Consider the following 23,566-nt stretch of genomic DNA (forward strand, 5'->3'; position numbering starts at 1 on the left):
ATAGTTAACTTTCATCGTTCCTAAATGAGAAAAAAAGTTACAAAGTGTAACATCGTGACGTCACAACATCGTTCCTAAATCCAATGTTGAAGTGTCAAATAGTTACATTTTGTTACTTTTTCCAACTCAGCTCCTGGACTTGAGTTTCAATGTTAATCTGTCAAACACAACTAAATGAGGAAGAGAGGGGATGATGTGAGAAGAGAATTTCTTGTTTGTTTCCATATTTGAAATTATTGAATGCATATTGTTGTTTAAATTTGCTTAGAATTCAATTAAAAAGAATTATTTCAGTACCAAATTAATTCTTTCTTGTTTATTCATTCATAAAATTACTCTGAAAAAATTTTTTTTTGACAGATCAACACAATGTAACATTACTCGTTCCGAAATCAAAGTTGAAATTCTCTAACAAAATCTAACAAAAACAAATACAACGATTTTTTTGACATAACAACAATAGTTAACTATATTCAATAAAAGAACGGACCACCGTGGTATTCAGAAAAAAAAATATTTTATATTCAAATTTTGAAGGAGGCTTGACCACAACGGAAAGGTATGCGGTAGCGATCATAAACAAAAAATACCAAGACTGGAAAATTTCGTACGTCTTTCCCCCCAAAACCCTTTTGTGTACATTGCTGTCTGTGAATATATGTGAAAGCCACCACGTTGGTAAATGACGTTAACACGCACACATTTATAGATTCACGACATTCACCACACATTTGACACGAACACAACGATACCCTTCAAGCAAACAGGTCCGACCTCGGTCCGAATCCGCTCCGCCTGAGGCGGAGCTGAGTCCGACTTCGGATCAGAAACTGGTCCGAAGGCGGCTCAAATTAGTATGGAAATTATAATCACCGCGAAGTCGATTGCATATGTATTGGTGTGGTGAAAATCTCCATTCCGAGAAAACGGAGCCGAAGGCGGACCTGAGCCGGAGCAGCGAAAACCTACCAGAAAGAGGAATAAGAAAGGGATGACATTTCGCATTTGCGACCAAAAAAAGAACAAGATTTATTTTTTTTTTCACTGAAACTGTTTTATTTTTTATTTTATTTTGGCAAACGAAATTTTCACAATAAATACAATATAAAACAATAACTTTTTTTTTATTTTATTTCATTTGATGCTGCTGCTGTTGTTGGTGTTTTTTTAGATTCCCAATCGCATGTTTCACCTTCTAGATTTTTCTTCATCTACAACACAAGAAGAAACAACATTTTAACCCAAACACTTTGAGCGATATATAAAACATACCTTTTTTGTTTTCCATATTGTTTATAATTTAATAAAATTGTTTATAATTAATAAACTAACATTATACAAACAACGACACGAGACACGACGCGACCAAACACTTCAACAAAAAATAACAAAATGACGCTTTGGCTCTTGTTGGCCTTGTCTTTCTTTTCCTTTTCTCATTTTTCACCACGCTTCTCCTTCGACTTTTGTGTTCATACACAAAAAGTTGCAAGTGTGTGAGTGCAACCCCTTTTTTCGCGTTCTGAGGGCGGAGTGTCTTTGTTGAACTCAGTTTTCTTGCTTGAAGGGTAGGTTCACGACATTCACCACACCTCGCAGCTTGTAGGCAAACGTCAGTTGACCGCCGAGTTTCCAGTCTTGGTATTTTTTGTTTACGGTAGCGATACGGGTAGCGGTAGGGGTACTTGAATGAACAAAGTTCCACACTAGAATATTAACTACCATATTATTCACTAGTTTAAAAAATACATCTGGATGTAAGGAACTTGAAATGTCAAAAATAAATCCTAATCCATAATATTCACTATTACACAGAAAAAAAAAATAGTCATTTTCGTCTATTTTTTTTTTAAACTATTTTCATTGTTAAAATCGGGATAACTATTTTGGATTTGGATTTATTTTTAACATTTGACAATTTTACATCCAGATGTATTTTTTAAACTAGTGAATGATATGGCTGTAAGGCTAGACCACACCGGAGGGTGTATGCAGTTGCGGTAATGGTATTTGTATGAACAAAATTCGAATCTGGAACAGGTGTGGAATTTTTTTCATACAATTACCTCTACCGCTACCGCATATACCTTCCGGTTTGGTGTAGCCTTTAAATGTTCCAGTTTAGAATTTTATTCATACAATTACCGGCACCGCTACCTCATGCCCTTCCGGTGTGGTCAGTTCCACTTGCGGTCAACCGTCACCAGAGTCTTCACGTACATAGGTAACGTTGTCTTCAGGACAAGGTAACGTTGTACCTCTAAAGCTCCCGTATACCTTTTCCGTGTGTGATTACCTTAATTTTTTTTAAACAGAGAGGTATACGTTAGCTGTATATTTAACTCGTCCACGATAAAGGTGCACCTTTATTTACCGCACCTTGGCGGTTGATGCTCACTGAACCTACCCGTCGCTACCATGGACAGAGCTGTTTATTCGAGGGAAAAAGTCCTTTTTAGGACTAGCAGACCTTACATAACAGCTAACTAACGAGACACAACAGCCTTGCATTTATGGCCCAATACTTTGTGTGTGCTGATGCATTCCAACTACGCTAGAAGCCATGGTAAATAGAAAATATAGTAGGTCTATGGCAGATTAATGTAAGGATTACAGTTTCTTGCGAGGAATTGGCACGACTTCAAGAGGACTGCTTGAGAATGTTGTCAGTTGGCCTTGGTTCTCCGCCATCTTCATAAGAAGCGATCTATAATTTGGGTTCAAAGACATTTTTTGATTTGAGCGGTCTTAAGAATGTAAAAATGGCTCAAAATTTGCTTTAAATGAATCTTATCGGCAGTAAATTCAGCCCTATTCTAAATGAAAACTCCCAGGGAAATATATTCAGGACAAAGGCTCCCCATTAAAAAGCTTCCGAAATTGATAGCCCTTCTCCCGAATTCATTTCACAGGGAATTTTCATTCAGAAAAAGGACTGATTACACTGGTCGGCAACCAAAATAGACCTAGAACCAAACCATACCTACTTCTCTAAAGGATTTTTTAAGTGCTGAGTTCGAATCCGAAGTCAGAATTTCCCTGGCCTGGCACGTTTTTCATATATATTGAATATGCAATCTCAAAATGCAATATTTTGTCGTCATTACATTATTTTCAAATTACATTTTTTTCAAAATTTATTTTTTTCTCAGATATTGGAAAAAAAAATTGATTGATTGAAATGATATCTCAAAATCATAATGAATGGTTTTTTTTTTATCCAAATTCCAGTTTGCAACTTTTGATTTGGATTTTAAAAAGCTACATTGTTAAGGAAAAAGGTATTTTTTGATTAAACATCAAAAAGAAATTAATTAAAAATTAGTTTTTGAGACTTTATACTAAAAATAGTGATAGTATAGCACAAAAACTAGACGTGATAAAACAAAACTTTATACAGTTTTGAATTCAGCACACTAAAGTCAATTAAAATCACCTACAAAGTTTTCGCTCCGCTCCCGACTTTTTTTTTATTTTTTCCGACCATTCATCAATAACGAGGGAGATTTCTAATGATTTCTGGACGAAAAAAATATTTAGTTGCCACAAAATTCTTGGATTTTAAAGTTTAAGCGGCTCCATATTGGTGTCGACAGAAGCGCTTGGAGTTCGCTTAAATTGTTAAGGAAATCAACGATTCGATTTATGTACCTACATATTTTAAGTAAACTCTACTTCTCTCAACTTTCGAACCTTTCATATGGTTAAAGGTAAAATATTTGGGAATAATTCAAAGATGCTCTTCCTATTGGTCATATTTATCTTTTCCTGGGCTTTTGGTTTTTCTACCAACTTCATCCGAGTTTTTGGAAGTACATAAATCATTTCCAAGAAAATATATGACTCCTCTCCTTTATTTCATTAAAAACAAACAAAAACAATTCATTTCATTGTTTTATTTTTAAAAAAATAAAAAAAAACCATCATAATTTTTGGTTTTAACTCAAAGTATAAATTTGTACATTTTATCTTAAACCTTCTTAAACTAAAAGCCTTTCGATTTCTTGTTGAATTGAAGTGATTTGCGATTTCAACTGAGAACCTTCGTTTGTTGTAACCGAACACGAAACAATTGGTCTCGATACACCACAAGCCCGACCCAGAGCTTGCTTTGAGCGAACGAACACATAAGGAACGTTCTTGTCCTCGCACAACAATGGCAAATGCAATAGAATTTCAATTGGCTCAGCGTCAGCAGCCATGACAATGATATCAGCTAGACCACGATTCAGAGTTTTGGTAGCTTCGTTGGCTCCTTTACGAAGTTGATTGTAATTCAGAGCCTGCTGGAGCAGATTCATAATTTTGGTGGTCAATTGAGCATCGGCGAGCGGGAATGCTTTGGGGTTAACTTCTTCAGTCTGGGGGGAGAAATTGTGTGCGATTAAGTAAAATTATTCAAGTAAGATATTTGTTTTATGTTTATTTACCATTTTAAATAGGTTTTTTTTTTTTGGGGAAAGTTGTATTATTAAATCAAAAATATAACTTTTAATGCAACCTCTCGGCTAGGTGCTTCACTGAGGGCAGTAAAATAAAATAAAATTTTCGTAAACGTTTTCTTCAACAACCACGCGTTTCTTGAATTTGACAAATTCTCGAAATGTCAAAACAAACACGTGCTTAAATGGTTGGATTCAGCACGAAATAATGAATGAACGTGTTCAGAGGAAAGTAAATTTTTTTTTTTATTGAAATCTCACAAAGCAACCCATTTTTGCAGTCGCGAAAGTGACGCGACAATTTCTCCAAATTAAATCCTAGTACGCCGATGACGTTCAATTTTACCTGACATTTTTTTCATTGTATATATATTTCTTTAGTACTATCAATCCATGAAAATACTTTAGCGACATCTTTTCGTAGATCTGCACTTCAATTTTCTGCATAAGGTTCAAACATAAAATAAACTAGCGATCCCTCAGGTGGCGACGCAAAACAGAAAATTCTACTTCATGAGAGTACTATAAGAATATATATACAATGTTTTTTTCTTCACTTTTTTTTCAGTGCCTTAAATTGTGCCACATACAAAAGTACAGTAGGCAATAAAATTGGATTAAATATTTTACATGAAGCGCGCACAACTAATCTTTTTAAAGTTGTACAATCTGCTGAAATCGGTGGTTTAGTTGATGTTAAGTTCTAGTTCAAGTCCCGTGTTAAAATAGCTAAATCTATGATTGAACCAAAGTTAAACCACAGCTAAGCCGCTGGAATTGTCAAATTAAATTCTCGAACTTATAACTAAGTTGTACAGCAACTACTGACCTGCAATTTTTATTTTCTGAAATTGGTGTTAAAACTGAGGTTTAGCACTGGTTCAAGGTCAAAATATGTAAAAATAGCCATATCCAATCTTGAACCAAAGTTGACCCACAGAAAATCTACCGAATTCATTGATTTAAATTCCTGAACCACGTTTGTACAACGGGTCCTAAATATTTAATCCCAAATCAACGTTGACGGACAAAGTTAAAATTTGAAATTTGACCGCATAACCTTAAAGGTTGACCACACCGGAAAGATATGCGTTAGTGGTACGGGTAATTGTATGAAAAAGATTCTACACTTGAACGTTGACGTTCCAGTTTCGATTTTTATTTTATATAATTACCTATACCGTTACCGCATACCTTTCCGGTGTGGTCAAGCCTTAAGGCTTGGCCACACCGGAGGGTATGCGGTAGCGGTACGGGTAGAGGTAACGGTACTTGTATGAAAAAAATTCCAAACTGACATATCAACGTTCAGATGTGGAATTTTTTTCATACAAATATCGTAACCGCTACCCGTACCTCTACCGCATACCCTTCGGTGTGGCCAAGCCTTTAAGGCTTGGCCACACCGGAGGGTACGCGGTAGCGGTACGGGTAGCGGCAACGATATTTATATTAAAAAAATTCCACACCCGAACGTTGATGTGTCAGTTTGGAATTTTTTCCATACAAATACCCGTACCGTTCCCTGTACCTCTACCGCGTACCCTCCGGTGTGGCCAAACCTTTAAAGGCTTGGCCACACCGGAGGGTATGCGGTATAGCGGTAACGATATTTGTACTAAAAAAATTCCACACCTGAACGTTGATGTGTCAGTTTGGAATTTTTTTCATACAAGTACCCTCACCGCTACCCGTACCGCTACCGCATACCCTCCAGTGTGGCCAAGCCTTTAATAAAATTACCACACAGGAAGCCCACCCAACAATTTTGCTTCTATAAAACTTTATAGATGCTACCGTTGCTTCTATAAAGCTTTAAAGGCTTGGCCACACCGGAGGGTACGCGGTAGAGGTACGGGTAGCGGTAACGATATTTGTATGAAAAAAATTCCACATCTGAACGTTGATATGTCAGTTTGGAATTTTTTTCATACAAGTACCGTTACCTCTACCCGTACCGCTACCGCATACCCTCCGGTGTGGCCAAGCCTTAAGGCTTGGCCACACCGGAGGGTACGCGGTAGAGGTACAGGTAACGGTACGGGTATTTGTATGGAAAAAATTCCAAACTGACACATCAACGTTCGGGTGTGGAATTTTTTTAATACAAATATCGTTACCGCTATACCGCATACCCTCCGGTGTGGCCAAGCCTTTATAGAAGCAAAATTGTTTGTAGGGCAACTAACACAACAGCTTCTGTAAATTGAAATATCACAGGTCATACTTTGTATACAGTTTGTATTAAGCTTGCTTCAAAATTTAACTGCTCATAGAAGTTCGGACTTATTTAACAACTTCTAATAAGAACCTGTTAAAAAAGAATTATTTTTTGTTTTTGTAGTTATTTTTTTTAAATTTCGATAAGACATTATTAAAAAGCTATGCAAGCTCTTCCGAAGCTATCTGTCAAATCTCAAAGCTTCGGTAGAGCTTCGGTAAAGCTTCGTTTAAGATCAACAACCTTACTAAATTTTAAAAGAAGCTGAAATGTAGCTTTTGTAATACCTTAACCGAAGCTGAAATGTTAGTTGGGAGGTATATGCAATATAGCCGTACGGGTAATTGTATGAAAAAAGTTTTAAACAGGAACGTCAACTTTCAAGTGTGGAATTTATTTTGTACACAATTAACCGCACCGCTGGCGCCTACCTTTTCGTTGTGGTCATTTCTTAACTTTTATGAATACGTCAAAATCTAAGAATTTAACAATAATCTATATTGAAGAAAGATGTCACATGGTTTAATTTACTGATGTAGGTGAATTAGTTGTGGTTAAACTCTGGTTCAATCATGTTTTTGATATCAAAAAGAAGGATTACCTAACAAAACTTGATTTACGTTTAAATGCTTTCTTAGTGCCAGTTGTACAAACGTGGATCAGCCTTGGTTCAGGAATTTAACCCACCGATTTCGGTGGATTAGCTGCGGGTTAACTTCGGTTCAATGCATGAATGTGGCTATGAACCTTGCACCAGTGCTAAACTTCAGCCTTGCTACCGATATCAGAAAAGATAAAAGTTGCTGATCCACGGATTAAATATTTTTACAACTGGCCCTTATAAAGCTTTTTTTCATGCTCAGTCTTTTATTTTTCATTCGAAATTTCAAAAAATTAATCTGTCGTGAATGAAAAAACATTTCAGGTCATGTATAAACGCAGCAATAAGTCATCGTCCAAATGCTCTCTGAATTCTATCATGCAACAAATAAAACCTACCTCTCTGAATGCATTATTTCTCTTAGCCATCACTTTCACCACCTACATATCAAACTGTGAACCACTATTTGATAGCAAAAAAAAAACTACACATTCACATAACAGGTGCACCAACTCCCTCATATGTATACATACCAAAAAACTAAAAAAAAAAGAAAAAAACACCTAATATTTCTCTCTTTTCATCTAACCAGTAGAGGCTTAAAAAAAATTTTCCTCAAACGAATTCGCCATTTTGCAAAGTAGCTCGGTCGTACGGATGCGGGTGCATTAAAATATAATAAAAAAAAAAAAAAATAATAGAAAAAATTTTAAACTTCTCTTTGCAAAAATAAGAAACAAAAAAATAGAAGATCAATTGTGTTGAAAAAAACTATAAAACATAAAAACTTTAAAACTTCGTGGAAGTTTTTCAAAATCAAGAAAATAATATCGACGAAGATCGAACGGAAAATAATACAAAAAAAAAAGAACGAAAACGAAGAAAAATTATGTACCACTGACCTCAGGAGCATTCTCACATTCGTCGTGTTCGTGAAAAAGCAAAAAAAAAAAATAAAATTAAAAGTTCTTTTTTGCAGAAAAAAGTGGTTAAAATCTGCTAAAGTTTTGTGAAAAATAAAATTTTCCCAAAAAAAAACCTAAAAAAAATCTGTGTTTTTCGTTTTTTTTTTTCCTTTTTTTCATTCGCCAAATGATAGTAAAAGAAGAAAAAATCTACCCCCCAATTGCTGCTGCGTTGTAGTGTGAGAGAGAGAGAGAGAGAAGAGATAGAGAAGAAGTGCAAAACGATTGATTTTTTTTTATATTCGCCATATCCATCTACTTGCTCTCTGCCGCCTTCCTTCAAACAAAAAAAAAAACCCTCTCAAACGACACCAACACCACCACCATCAAACTTGTACCGCAACAACCCCATAAAAGTGCAAAATTCTGAGAGATTTTTCATTTTTTTTTTTCTATTTTCTTTGAGTGAATTCATTTTCGGTTAAATTTTCTTCTTCGTTTCTATCCCTAAAATAGAGAAGAAAAAAAAAAAAAATAAAGGAATCATCGTGTCGTCGCTGATACACAACAATTTTCGTTATTTTTTTTTTTCTACATAATATTTGACGTGCAATACTACCAACAGGAAAAAAAAATACCTATAAAGTGATTACGAAATCATTTATCTAAAATAAAATATAAAAAAAAAATATATAAAATTGTGTTCATTTTGTGTGATATCAACAAATTAAGAAAAAATCTCCTAACTAACCCCACAAAAAAAAACTAAAAAATTCATCCACCCCCTCTCGCTCATTCTCACCTCATTAACTCACTTTTTCATAACAAAAAAAAAAAGCAACAAAAACTAACCTCACTTTTTATCGAAAACAGTGGTGTCAAAAAGAATTCTATCAGTGTCACCTTCTCTGTCAAAAAAAAAAGTTCTGTTCGGTTAAAAAATTTGACAAACTCCTTGTCAAACACAAAAAATATATCCTCCATCTCACTCACTCCTGTCAAAACATCGATCAACATAAACTGACAGTGAGCAATAAATAAAAAAGAGATAAATATATAAATTGTGTGTGTGTTTTTTTTTTTTTGACATATCGGTTTAATAAAAATCTGTCAAAATTGCGAAAGCGATATTTCAATTTTTGAAAAAACAAAAAAATAAAAAATCCACTAACACCCTGGACTCTATAAAGGATAACAACGTCGTCGCGATAGAAGATCCCTCCTCCTCGCATCCGCCGTTGTCGTCGTCGTTGTCGTTGTCTCAATCGTTGTCATCACCTGTGGGAACAGCAACAAGTCCATCAACATCTTCACCATCTGCAACAACAACAACAAATAATCATCAACAAAATAAACAACAACAACAACATCATCACTCACCATCACAATCCACTTCCATTTCACCATCATCCACAACTTCGGCATCGGTGATAGGAGCAGGAGCAGGAGCAGGATCAAGCGCAACTCAAACAACAACAAGATCATTATCTAAAGATAATATTAAAAGGCAATTATCTTCTTTAATTCCTCTAACATCATCGCCGTCCTCTTCTTCCAATAACAACACAACCGTTGCCAGTGTTGCCAACGTTGCTAATACTTCATCGTCATCTACTAAAATGGGTAACAACGCAACAACATCATCATCTAACAAAAAGGTCGATGCTGCCGAAACTGTCAAAGAATTCCTCGAACAAGCCAAAGAGGAATTCGAAGATAAATGGCGTCGCAATCCAACCAATACCGCCGCCCTCGATGATTTCGAGCGCATCAAGACCTTAGGAACCGGGTCATTTGGTCGTGTTATGATCGTTCAACACAAACCAACCAAAGACTATTATGCAATGAAAATTCTCGACAAGCAAAAAGTCGTCAAACTGAAGCAGGTCGAACATACGCTAAATGAAAAGCGAATTCTACAAGCAATATCATTTCCATTTTTGGTTAGCCTGCGTTATCATTTCAAAGACAATTCGAATTTGTATATGGTGCTCGAATATGTACCGGGTGGGGAGATGTTTTCGCATTTGCGCAAAGTGGGTCGCTTTTCGGAGCCGCATTCGCGTTTCTATGCCGCACAAATTGTTCTGGCTTTTGAATATCTCCATTATTTGGATTTGATTTATCGCGATTTAAAGCCGGAAAATTTGCTGATAGACTCGCAGGGTTATCTTAAAGTGACGGACTTTGGTTTTGCCAAGCGAGTCAAGGGACGCACATGGACATTGTGCGGAACACCGGAATATTTAGCTCCGGAAATTATCCTATCTAAGGGCTATAATAAGGCGGTGGATTGGTGGGCGTTGGGTGTATTGGTTTATGAAATGGCAGCTGGGTATCCACCATTTTTTGCCGATCAGCCAATACAGATTTATGAGAAGATTGTATCGGGTAAGGTGCGTTTCCCGTCGCACTTTGGATCGGATTTGAAGGATTTATTGAGAAATTTGCTACAAGTTGATTTGACTAAACGTTATGGTAATCTGAAAGCGGGTGTTAATGATATTAAAAATCAGAAATGGTTCGCTTCGACAGATTGGATTGCTATATTTCAGAAAAAGATTGAGGCGCCTTTTATACCGAGGTGTAAGGGACCAGGCGATACTAGTAATTTTGATGATTATGAAGAGGAAGTGCTGCGGATTAGTAGTACTGAAAAATGCGCCAAGGAGTTTGCTGAATTTTAAACAGATACAAACCAACAAAAAAATTAAAAAGAAGATTTTTTCTACTCTCACCTAAAAAAGAAAGAAAATTTACCACACACACACACAGAAACAAAAAAAAAAAAGTCATTCAGTAAATTATATTTATATATTTAAAGAAAATAAAATAAAAAATAAGATGAAAAAAAAAAAAAAATTGTCAGAGTTGTTGTTGTTATCATTTAATCAGTAAACTTACTAAGGAAACAAAAAATCATAAGAAAATTTAAAAAAATTAAAAAAACCAAAAAACTTTGTGTGTATTAAGCAACAAAAAAAGGAAAAAACAAAAAATTGTAGCTTTATAGCAGTTGAGAGAGAAAGAGAAGGATAGAGAATGTGAGAGAGAGAGAAAGGAGATAGGAGCATCACAAATTATCATAAATTATTAAACAAGTTTTGTCGTCTTGCCCGTCTTGGTCTCCTGTTCTTCTTCATCTTCTTCTGGTCTGCCCTGTTCCCATTTTTCCTACAAACAAAAAAGAAAAACACAACTATTATTGAATCATTAATAATTCAAAAAAAAAAATCATCACTTCCAAAAAAAATAAAAAAAAATATTTAAACAAAAATTAGAGAAAAAATAAAAATTTTCATTTATAATCAAAATCTCATCTGTGTTTTTTTATATATCAACTGAGTAAGAAAGAGAGAGAAAGAAAGACAGTTATTCAGCAAGCGAGAGAGAGAGAGAGAAAAAAAAAATTAGAGGAACAAGTTAATTTCTTTTTTAATCCAATATCAAAAACACCAACAATTAAAAAAAAAAAAAACAACAAATACAAATAAATTCAGCAAAAACCCAACAAACAGCAATAAATAAAAGATGGAAACAAAAAAAAATAAAATATACAACATAATTTACAACAACAAAAGCAAAGTAAGTTATTATATTTCTTTTGATTTTTTTAATTGAAAATTTTATATTTTTAAGAAACAAATAGATACTAAATAATAAGAAATAAATTGAAAAAAAAAAAAAAATTCTCCTTATTTCCTCTTTCCCATGTCATATTCATCCCATATCAGAAAGCGGTGTTTTCTCGAGCTCTGTCTCAATAATAATAAAAACGAACTAGGAATCACTTTAATATATATAATCGTTTATATATATCGTTTAGGCATTCTATAACATACTTCAAAAGTCTAGAAAAATCTCATGTCCGCAAGTCGCGATTTTCAAGGTTAAAGCGCGAAATGGAGATTTTCAAAATTAAAAAAAATAGACGTTGGTATTATATAATACACATATGATACATGATTTCAAGGTATTTTTGAATGCTAATTCCAAAAAATCTAAAATCAAGGCGTCTCTGAAAAAAGTTATACCTACCTGTTTTTCATGTGCCAACCCATATTATTATAACAGTTGCAAACTTACTACCGAAAAACCTTTAAAAGTTATGGTAAAGTAACTGAATTTTGCATGAAATCTTCGCGCTTTGACCTTGAAAATCGCGACTTGCGGGCATGAGATTTTTCTAGACTTTTGAGGATGTTATAGAATGCCAAAACGAAGGTATTGATCAAAAAAAATTCTATTACCATTCATTCCGAGGTTAAACCCTTATTTGACTGGATTACTTATTTTTTTTCTATCAGTAAAAATGAGTTGGGATAAATGCTTTGGAACAGTTTCATACTATGCAACTTACATTCAAAAAGTGATTTAAGGGGTAATAACAGCTTATAGGCACGAAATTGAGTGCCATTTTAATCATCGCAAAAAAAAAACCAAGCAGAAACATTATTTTCTTTTGGGGTCTTTTAAGCTTGATGTGGTATGTCAATAGGTAACAGAATAGGCTAATATGATAATATTAATGATAAAATAATGTATGAATGAATGATCTCAAACTCCTGTTTTGTCATCGTCATCAATCAATCTTGTTTAGTTGAATTCAAATATTTGTATGCATCATTCGTTCTAACTTTAACTTTGGAAACTTGTATACTTTTTTGAAAACTGTAATAACTGTGGAAGTTTTTAAAATGGTAAACCAGTTAAATCATACATTTTTTTTTCCAGGGTGTTGCTCTCAAATAAAAGTAAGAAATTGAGTTTGATTAAAATTTCGAACTGTTAACTAATTTGTAGCGAAATGGCTAACGAAATAAAAAAATGTTTTGATTAATGAATTGTTCCCAATCATTTACCAAGGTTTCAGTGAAAGAATTGTAAAAACAAAATTCATTTATTAACATGGGGAACAAAATACTGTTTCAATGTAGAGATGTTTCGAAATTTCACAATTTATAAAAAATAATAGTACTGAATTAGGATAAACAAGTAACCAAATATATTTCGTTTGAATCATTACTTTTTGGACCCTCTTTATAAATAATTTCGGCAAATATGTAGTTGCGGAGAAATTTGAAAAGACGTCTTGGCTTGTATATGGTTCCCAAATGCTTAAACGCGTTGTTAAGGACTTTGAAACGGTGTTTTCAAAGTCGTTGAAGAAAATTCGTCTGAATAGGCTAAACCGATCGGCTTGAGATTTTCACACGATCTTTTTAGATACCAGGTAATGATGGAAGTAAAAAAGTTTCTGACAATTACTTCGATTTTCTAAGTTTTAAAATGTAAATTTTTTTGAAAAGCCGCCATGCCATTTTGTCAAATGTCTAAATGTTGACTATTCATTAGGTCTGTTTAATGAATCTGATCCGCACATAAAAGATCCGAAAAGTACAGGTTTGTGTGTTTCATGAAGAAAAACCTTGCTCTAAACTGTTCTACAAACTGTCATTTTGTGTTCCATTAAGTTTTCCAGCACAGATTAGTTCAAGTTTTTCTGCTCCTACTTTTGAGGTAGAGCAAACGAGTGAGAAGTGTCAAACAGCAACTGATTTGTTTTATTCTTACAAAAATGTTTTAAATAAATTCAAAATAATGAAAATTTGTTTAGAATCTTCTTAATATGAAGAAAAATTCACAATGTGAACAAATATTCTGATTAATTATAATTTATTTGAATGAAAAGTCATAACAAAAAAAATTATTTTTATTTTAAGTTTCAAAACTGACGGCAAAAGTCGACCCGGTAAAATAGGAAGGTGTACTTTTCTGATCTTTTTTGTTGTGACAGTTTTCAAGAATTTGTGCTGTTCTGATCTTTTCTGTTCCAGTTTTTCTTCATTAAACAGAACTATATTATCTATATTAATCTATTCTTAAAAAAAATGAAACTTTTGGTTTTTCTATTTCCGATAATTTGGGATATCTTCCGCAACGCCAAATACATTTTTGTGCAGGAACTCAATATTTAAGTAAATACTTCGCGAATTTATAAAGGACATTAAATTCGCTATGTTTACATTTTTTTATTCTATAAATTTATTTCATAAAAAGCCTCTTCATAAAAAACATTACAAGAAAACACGTTTTTTCAGAATTACAATTGGATATAACCCCTTTATTTCCAAAGTACACAGGGTGTTCCAAAAGTAATGATCCAAATTAAAAATGGTGAAACATTTTATCTTATTTTTTCTCAGGATTTGATAACTTTTTCATGCCGAATCTTTACGGCTCCCGATTTAATCCACTTCTTTTGAAATTTCAAAAAAACAACTAATTTGAATTGGTGTTTTGCTTCCTTTTCTGTAATTGAATATTGTTTCTTTATAATTCTTTGACTTTAACAATAGTTGAAAAATATTATTTTGGTAAAATATTTTTTATTGCTAACAACTTTTTAGTATAAAATATGTAAGTAAATTAACATTTCGAAGTTTTAGTGAAATTCTAGTTTTAAGATAAATCTTTAACCACAACCCTTGGTAAAATTCTCCTGTTATTCAGCTCTCTTTAAATTAAAAACTGCAAGGAAAATGTTTTCGTGAAAACAACTCAATCGAAAAATGCGACTCCTCTCTTTCAAATTTCGTTCCTTTTTTTTTTGTTAATAATTATAAAAAAGCAAAAAACAAACAAAAGTTCTGGCAGTTCTTCGATGGAGAGCACTTATCGGAAAAATATTTTGCCGGGAGCTTTCTCATTCATTGTAATTGGTTAAAAATTGTGTTTTTGTCGAGACATATTTTCGAGGAACAAGAATCAGATTCTTTTCATTTGCGGACTCGATTAAAATTAATTAAAAATTAGTTGGATGCTTGATTTTTCAACTGATTTTTATTGCACAGTAACACTTATACTCCTTAGTACGTTTCTCTAAATATAATTATGATTTGAAGAGATTGTAATTATTAGAAAGAAAGATTAAGGATAAAAGTAGTTTTGCTTCTTTTTTGTTTGTATTATGAATGAGAAAAATTATAATAGTTAGAGTTCCAAAGGCGCCAGAAATTTCAATTAACTTCAATTAACACTTTGTTTTTATTTATTTTATTTTTTTTTTTTTGCAGAACAACATTAATTAAGATTTATGTTTGAATTTTGACATGACCAAAGTTTTCGTTGGACATTTTTCTGTTTCGTATGAGGGTTAAATTTGATGTTTTTTTTCCTAACAAGCAATTATTTTGTTTCTGAGAATTAATATTAAAATAAGAAAACAAAAATGTAGATCATTTAAATGAGGATGGGAAGTGCGTACAAGCTTACATATATTTTCTAGTTTGAACAGTAACATACAGAATTTATGGGAAAATATGCCACAAATACAACACGCATGTTCGGGCTTAAATTAATTTTTTTTGCATTGTATTTTTTTTATTCTTGTAAATCTAAAATGAAACAGAGATATTTTGATTCCTCTGAAAATGTTACGAAAATAAATTTAAAAAATTGTAGTCTTTAGCCTATTGAAGAAATTTACTCAAAACGCGAATTTGTCTACCCAACTCATCAAATTTTTCAATGAATTTCTGTTTGATAGTGTGTCAAAACATTAAACTTGAATATAAACCGTAGTAAAGGAATCTTGGTTTAACATTTTGCTAAAAAAAGAATACAAATAAAATAAAACAAGTTGGGAACCCTTCCACACTGATATAAACAGTTGTGCGAGACAAGCTTTTTCTTTAGAGTAATTAAGGGAAAATATGCGATCGTTAGACATAAATACCAAACCGAAAAAGGTGGAAACATTCAGAAAATTGGAAAATATAGAGCTAGAGCTGACCCAAAATTTCGTTTATAGACGACCTTAGAATAATAGAATCAAAGATATAAATCTTTTAGCTAATAAACCTCAATGACTCATATGCAAAAAGAATTATCTTAAGCTCTATTTCACTTTTCAATACATTTTCTTGAAATCTATCACAAGAAAATTAGATGGATCTCAAGAAAATGTACTGAAAAGTGAGATAAGAGCTTAAGCTAATTTTAATTGCATATGAGCCAATGTCTGTAAAACTCTCTAAGACGACACAAACGTAAGTGATGCCCATTGAAATCCCTTTCGATAGGAGTTACCGCCTCGACGAACAATTCGTTAACAAAATGATTGTCAACTTAAGAGTAACAGACGAATGTTTTTAAAGCAGAATACCATACAAAAGCAGCGTGGCCATAAGTGAGAGAAAATCATAGTTTAAGGACCTGTGATGTTGAATGTGACATCTCGACCGACAAACCGGCACGATTAATATCTTTGGTGTTGGATACTCTTGTTCTCCTCGGAATTACATATAGCAAGTTAAAACATAGACTGGACTATAGATCAGAGGACAGTCCAGAACATAAAACAGAAGACAACAGAAACCTGTTGGAACTGCCCTCTATAAAAAATAGTAAAGACTATGACGTTAGTGTTGACCTAACAGAAATGACAGCCATATGGCATGATGGCTTTATCTGAAAAGCTTATTTGAGTATAGTTTCTCCTAGTTAAATATTAATCATTTTTACGTAAGCCAAGTGGGCCCAGATGCAAATTTTGGACCAACATTCTACCATTTCTTGAAATGAAATAGCATAGGAGTTCTTTAACACTACATCTTTTTATAGAGCACATAGAACAATCTCTTATGGCAGAAAGTAACAATAGTCAAATGAAGGGGATGGGAAAAAAAGTTGTGACTTCACCTATATTTGGATGCAGTATTGAAGAGGGGTTTATCCTGAGTATACATCTCAGTTTGCGTATTGCATTTTTTGACATTTTAAATATTTTAAACAACCCTTAGAGTTACGTGGAAAATAACTGAAAATGAGATAATTTGCGGTTTTCTTACTCCCCACAAGACCAATCAATACGCAAACTGAGATTTATACTCAGGATAAACCCCTCTTCAAACTGCATCCAAACTCAGCTGACGTCACAACTTTTTTCGGATTTTTCACCATTGACTGAACTACAAGAAAAAATGATATTCTTGCAAGCAATTGATAAAAACATATGTCTCAAGAAATTTAGTTGTTGCTCCCTTGAATTCCTGCTTGTTCAGAAGAGCATATCCCTAGGCTATGAGAAAATGCTTCTTTCATATTTAAATAGGTACATTATTTATGTATTTATATGTGTCAAAATTCACAGAATTCTTAAATAATTTTTCAATGCAATAAAAATAATATTATTATGTAAATGCAATCAAAAAATTAATTATGCATTCATAATAATAATAATTTTTTTTAATTGAATAGCCTAAGTATAACTTAACTGAATTCAATTTTCAATTTCAATTAAACCAAAAAAATAAACAGACAAAAAAAAAAACAAAGCTTTACATTCAAATTCAAAATATTTCATCATTATAATATTTTCCTCACCTCACAATATTCATAATTAACGTTTATAATTGTGTCCTCTGTCAGTTAATTTTGGACAATAATCCTTTTTGCAATTGAAAAACAACAATGGAATTAAATATACCAACAACAAAACTATAACATTACAAATTATTATGATGTGATAAATTAGAGTGACCATTTTTGTAAAAAATAGGATATGAAGGGATTTGGTTTTGAAAATAAAAAACCTAAAAAACCTTTAATGCCGCAAGAACAATGATCTAACAAAATAGAATAGTTAAAACCTAGATAACACATAATTTCCCGAAAGTCCTGCCACTTTTATTTCTAACGTTGTGGATATTGCATTGCAGTGGTTGGATGGTTAGTGCGATGAAATATAGCGCCTGAAGTCTGAGTTCGATTTCAAACATCCACCACCTAAAAAATAAAAAAAATTTCTTGCGAAGAATTGACAAAGCCTTCAAGAGTGTCATTGTCATGAAAAGTGCATCTCTGCCGTTCGGACTGGGCGGTAAATTGTAGGTCCCTTCCATTTTTGCAAATTGGTAACTCGCACACATAAATGGTTGAGAGTTGTTAGTCACTAGGCTTTGCTCCTTCATTTACATGAGGCTTCTCTATTCATCGTAGATATTGGGAAGCAGTGAACGTTTTATATAATTTTTTGGGTAATTCAATTTTGGACATTCTGGAATTTTCATTTAGGGATACAAGTCAGATCCCAAGACATCAATGCTATTATGAGTGAATCCGAAGTGGTACTTTTAGTATTTCATTGAAGTTGTGACGATTTGTTTGAATTAAATTGCATCCTTAAAAGAAAAATACTCTTGGTCACACTAAAATTTATATCATCAACACTTAATATCGTACCTGAGTGCGATAGGATATTTATATTTTTAGCATTTTATCTAATCTATATCTATTTTCTTTTATTATGCAACTAATTTGCTTCCATTTTTGTAGTAACATTTCAACGTCCCCCTATTTGCTATCTAAGCATGTAGGTTTTTGTACGTAATAAATTCACGTACCTATAAAATTCTAAAGATAAACTTATAATCCTGTTCTCTCTTCCTACACCATCAACACCACAAAACAACAATATTCCACTTCCATATACCATTCATTCTCAAGGGAAAAAACATGAATATATATTGGATTTTGCTGACTTTAGGCGGAAATTAAAAATTATCATGAAAGCTTTCGTGTGATTAAAGGATTCAATTTGTGTCATTTCCAAATAAAAAACATAAAAAAAAAAATATAATAATAAATTTATCATTGATAGAATTCGATAAAGATGATGATTATGATGATTTCGTGAATTGTTTTTCAAGCTACACACATGACATTTATGTGTTTTTGTTTTTTTTTTTTCTCAACCCAACAACATAAGGTTTTTCTTTTTTAATGGAATTTATTGAGAACATTGACCTCAAAATATTTTTAACTCATATGTATACAGTTAACTTGTTATAATGACGTCACCACAAGCATGTTAACAATACATTTTTTTTTTCATTTTTTAGGTCAATAATAGGAAATTAATGAAATAACACTGCACGTGTAGAGCATGGGAGATGTTAATGAGAACTTTCTTTTGTTTTTAGGGACTTTTAATTATTTGGTAATAAATAAAGAGTATCATTAAAATGAATGAAATTATCCTTAAAATCAAGAAATGTCATGCCAATGACTAAGAGTGATAATAAATTGTTAGCGAATAACAAATTAGAGTTCCTATTGGAAGTTGGTAAATTTGAAATGTGCTATTGGCGGTCAAAATTTGTATTCTTTTGGTATACCTATGGTGGAGCTATGTATAAGTGCAGCCGGTTTGAATTTAATAAACACATTGCACTATTCAAGTCTTAAGATGGTTGAATTGAAAGGGTTTGAGTCCATCTAAGGCTAGTTTTCTTTAAAGCGTTTTGCTTCAGCAGAAGTTTACATGCAGCGATAGGTATACTTAAGATACTTAAGAGTTTTATTAGAGTTATTGGACCTTTATTGTAAGTACTGGCGAATGTTACTCGCTTGTGGTCGTGTTGCCTTTGCTTGTTTTAAGAGCTTGATAGCTTTGACACGCAGGGTGTTGAATTATATCCATTGCTCAAAACAGAAAGATTACTCAAGACAGTTCGTCCAGCAGAATTTTACTCGTCATGTCGTTGCGTTAAGTTAGAATCATTAAGTTTTGTTTGGCAAAATTATTATTAGGTCTTTAATTCTTTTATCAGAGAGATCGATTAGCTCATCTAAGAATTGAGCACCACCGTAAGACTAATTTTAAGTTAGTCGATCAGGCTTTGATAGCGGCGAACCCCACATGTGGAGCCGTGGTGTGAAGCAGTTAAGTGGGAGAGCTGTGATCCCATTCGAGATCATGACTGTCGTCGATAATGGAGAAGAAGAATAAGATCAGGCTTTGATAGCCCCTAAAAAATGGCTATACTGCGAATATTGTTATTCGGTATTTCTTGGTTTTGAAGTATTCTGCAGGCCTCCCTAACAACACACCTTGAAAAACGCTGCAGCGGTTACTGGTTGCGAAGACGGAATGATTCGTTGATTTTCTTTTCATTATGCTAGAGAAAACTTCCTACGCTAGCCACTTAAAAAAAAAAATACACAAAGATTATATAAAATCTTTTACATAGGTATTTATATCTAATTTTAAAAGTATCCAATCATTGATTAAAATGTTTATTTAGACGTGATTGCATTTGTAGATCTCTCTTAAATAGTTATTTAAATTTCAAAAACAAAAACTTAATCCAACATTTAAAATTGATTAGACGGAAAATTTCATGAAAAAAAATTCATTGCTCAATCCTCATTAATTCTTCTCACTCATCTTTTCGACATCCGCCGCAATAAATCTGAATTTTCTAAATCCTCGAATAAACTCATCAAAATTTTGTTTCTTCAAATTTTCTGTAGGTAGATACATACAGGGTCTATCTAAGTTTTGTATTTACAATAATTTTTTAAACTCAACCAAATAGCACACAAAGAATATACATATATACCCGGTGCGGAGTGTTAAAATTTAGAAAATTAGAAGCAGCAAATATATTATAATTGCAATCAATTTCAATTTACTTTACGTACCTATATATGTAGATACATTTACTTATTATATGCCCAGAGGCGATCCCCCTCCCCCTTCCCTTCACCGTTTTATTTAATTTGGGGTGAATATCTTCTTCGAATGAAATATGCTCATGTACACTATTGACTAAAAGTCTGTACTTTTTTTTTTTTTTTGAAAAATTGAATACTTTTTATCTATGAAGTCAATTAGTTTCACAATAAAATTCAAGATATGTAGCATAGGAAAAGTTTTGGAAAGTGAATAAGTTCGATAATCGTTTCTAATTTTGACTGTAAGACTGAATCTACTCTCCACACCGTTTTAAACACAGAACTTTCAACTTTCTAGAATGGGATTGTGAAGGAAACATTCTAACATAGCAAAAGTTTCAAGCCGGCTTTGAAAGTGAATAAGTTCCACAAGTTTATTATGAGACTGAAAGTAAATACGTTCCACATCGTTTTAAAAGGCGCACATTTTGCACATTCCAGAACTGAACTGAATGAACTGAAACAGTCAAATGAATATGTTACACATTTATATGTATTTTATTTCATTTTTTTTTACAACTAAACCAAAAAATCTGATGAAACTTAATTTTTTTTTAGACCAAAAGGGCTAAGCATATGTTTCTGAAAGTAAATACGTTCCACATCATTTTCACGAAGCAGCCGCCGAAAGAATTATTCTATGAAGCCCGCAATTAAAAGTAAATTGAACATGTTCCACAAGCATTTCCGGGTTTTGAGCAATTTTATGCTCAAGTGAATACTTCCACAATCGTTTTCAGAATATAATTAACAAAACTGGTATTACAATGACAAAATTGATTTTACTAAAACAGAGAAATGAATATGTATGTTCCACATTAACTTTCATGTCACTTTTTTAGCAACGAAACCGAACTCTTGAATTTACGCTCCAAATTTCTTAACTCTTTATGTTTAGACCAGAGGTCTGTTTCACAGCAAACTAAATCACTGGAATTTTCGAAGCACTTGTTAGAACAATTGCACTAGCAAACAAGTAGGTATTTCCCGAGGTTTAATGGAGCTCAACTACTATTACTAATTTTTGAGGTCGCTGATGTAGTTGATGTAGTAGCCACTGAAACGGGGAAAGCTGGGAAAACTTAAAACTTAATAAGTTCCACAAACATTTTCAAGACACAATATCAATTATCGAGCATGGAACCACTAGAAAAAATGTTGAAACTTTTGCTCTGGAAAGTGAATATGTTGTGGAATCTAAATAAAACCTGTGGAATGTAAAAATTTTATACCCAAACGATTTTGTATGACTATTTCACTATCTCTCGCTTAGACCCTAATTAATTATAGGGTTTCAGTCTTATAAAAGAGCACTTATTGAAGGCACACTTCAAATCAAAAACACAAACAAATTAAAAGTGAAAAAAGTGGAGACATACTTTTGACTTGGAATGTATGTACATTTTAGCAACAAATATTTCGCTCTAAAAGCTCTTCAATACATATTTGTAGCCTTTGGACATGTTCAAAATTAACCGTCTGCCCACCGAATTATATTAACCATCGTTCTGATGTTTATTATGAGACGGGGTAGTGACGATGACGACTTCAATGGTTGAGGGAATTAGATGATGATATGAGTGCGATGGCAATGGCCATCAGTGGCTAGCCAGAGAATTTGCTATTAATTTCGATAGAAATCAATTTTAATTTGTAAAATACAAATAAATTTTGGCAGAATCGACGATGGACGTAAATACGAAGACGAAAGTCTGTATACAAATCTGAAGAATATTTATAGTTTGTTTGCAAAAAAAAAATAAATAAATACAAAAAGCTGATTGATTGAAGGAAATGGATGAATGGACGACAAACAAAAATTAATGAGAGAACCTGTGTGTGCAATGAGGCTTAAAGTGAGGTGCTGCGCGCTACCACGTAGAAGCATGAATCAATTAGTCGTCGCGTTCAACAAAAAGTTTTTTTATTCATTCGACGAATTTGCCATCATTTGCAATCGCCTCATGTTCACCTCTTCAAAAACTCCTCCAACAAAACAGAACCATTGTACCATTTACACCACTCCCAGATGCAAAAAAAAAGCAAAGCAAAAAAAAAAAACAATTGTTGGCGCTGCCTGGGTGAAATGATGAAATTCCAGGAGCAGACACACCTTTTTTTAATCATAAATATTTCATTCTAGAGGGCTTCACTGTAAGGTTGACACAAAACTTTAAATACACGCAGCAGGGCTAAAATGACGGAGGTTTTTCTCTACTGTCTACTCTACTCGGAACGGGATGGTACCTTACTTTTATATAATAGTTACGAAGCGAAATTATTTTCTATTTATCCCGGGCTGTTAGTAGATAGTACACACACAAACATTTACATATAATATATGTATATAACCCTCATCATCATCGTTTTGTAAGCAGCAGCCGTTATTAAGTTTTCGTTGACTATGATGAGAGCTTAAATAGCATGAAAACACAACACCAAATGCGACGACTAAGGGGAGGAGACCTCTGAATCCCTTGATGGAAAGTTGACATTTTATTTCATTAACCAGTGTGACCGTAGTATATATTTTTCAAAAAATATTTTTGGTAGATCTTAGTTTAGAGTATTATTGTTTACACAGACTTTTAGTGCCATTCTCGCCTTGTATAAATTAAACTCCAAATCGTTTAAAAATGATTTAATTTACGTTTGATTAACTTTACGTTATATTAATTTACTTTACGTTAAATTGATTAACTTTAGGTTAATTTGATTAACTTTACGTTAATTTGATTAACTTTACGTTAATTTGATTAACTTTACGTTAATTTGATTAACTTTACGTTAATTTGATTAACTTTACGTTAATATGATTAACTTTACGTATAATTGATTTACTTTACGTAAAATTGATGTACTTTACGTTAAATTG

General features: G+C 32.9%; 2 protein-coding genes across 2 annotated transcripts in view; one reads left to right on the forward strand and one right to left on the reverse strand.

Annotated features, from left to right (window-relative positions):
- Positions 1 to 3,881: 3,881 nt before the first annotated feature.
- Positions 3,882 to 4,605, reverse strand: LOC129914586 (NHP2-like protein 1 homolog). Its single transcript, XM_055993907.1, has 2 exons — positions 4,431 to 4,605; positions 3,882 to 4,361 (listed from the first exon to the last, which is right to left on the reverse strand). The coding sequence occupies exons 1-2, from the start codon at positions 4,431 to 4,433 to the stop codon at positions 3,981 to 3,983; spliced, it is 384 nt and encodes a 127-aa protein (XP_055849882.1). The 5' UTR covers positions 4,434 to 4,605; the 3' UTR covers positions 3,882 to 3,980.
- A 3,268-nt stretch (positions 4,606 to 7,873) lies between these two features.
- LOC129917118 (cAMP-dependent protein kinase catalytic subunit 1) overlaps positions 7,874 to 23,566 on the forward strand; it is a 46,437-nt gene continuing 30,744 nt past the window's right edge. The window contains exon 1 of the mRNA XM_055997468.1: positions 7,874 to 11,754. Within this exon, the coding sequence (XP_055853443.1) occupies positions 9,789 to 10,856 (1,068 nt within the window). The 5' untranslated portion in view covers positions 7,874 to 9,788 and the 3' untranslated portion in view covers positions 10,857 to 11,754. The remainder of the gene's footprint in view (positions 11,755 to 23,566) is intronic.

Source organism: Episyrphus balteatus, chromosome 3, assembly GCF_945859705.1.
Source record: "Episyrphus balteatus chromosome 3, idEpiBalt1.1, whole genome shotgun sequence".
Lineage (NCBI taxonomy): Eukaryota > Metazoa > Arthropoda > Insecta > Diptera > Syrphidae > Episyrphus > Episyrphus balteatus.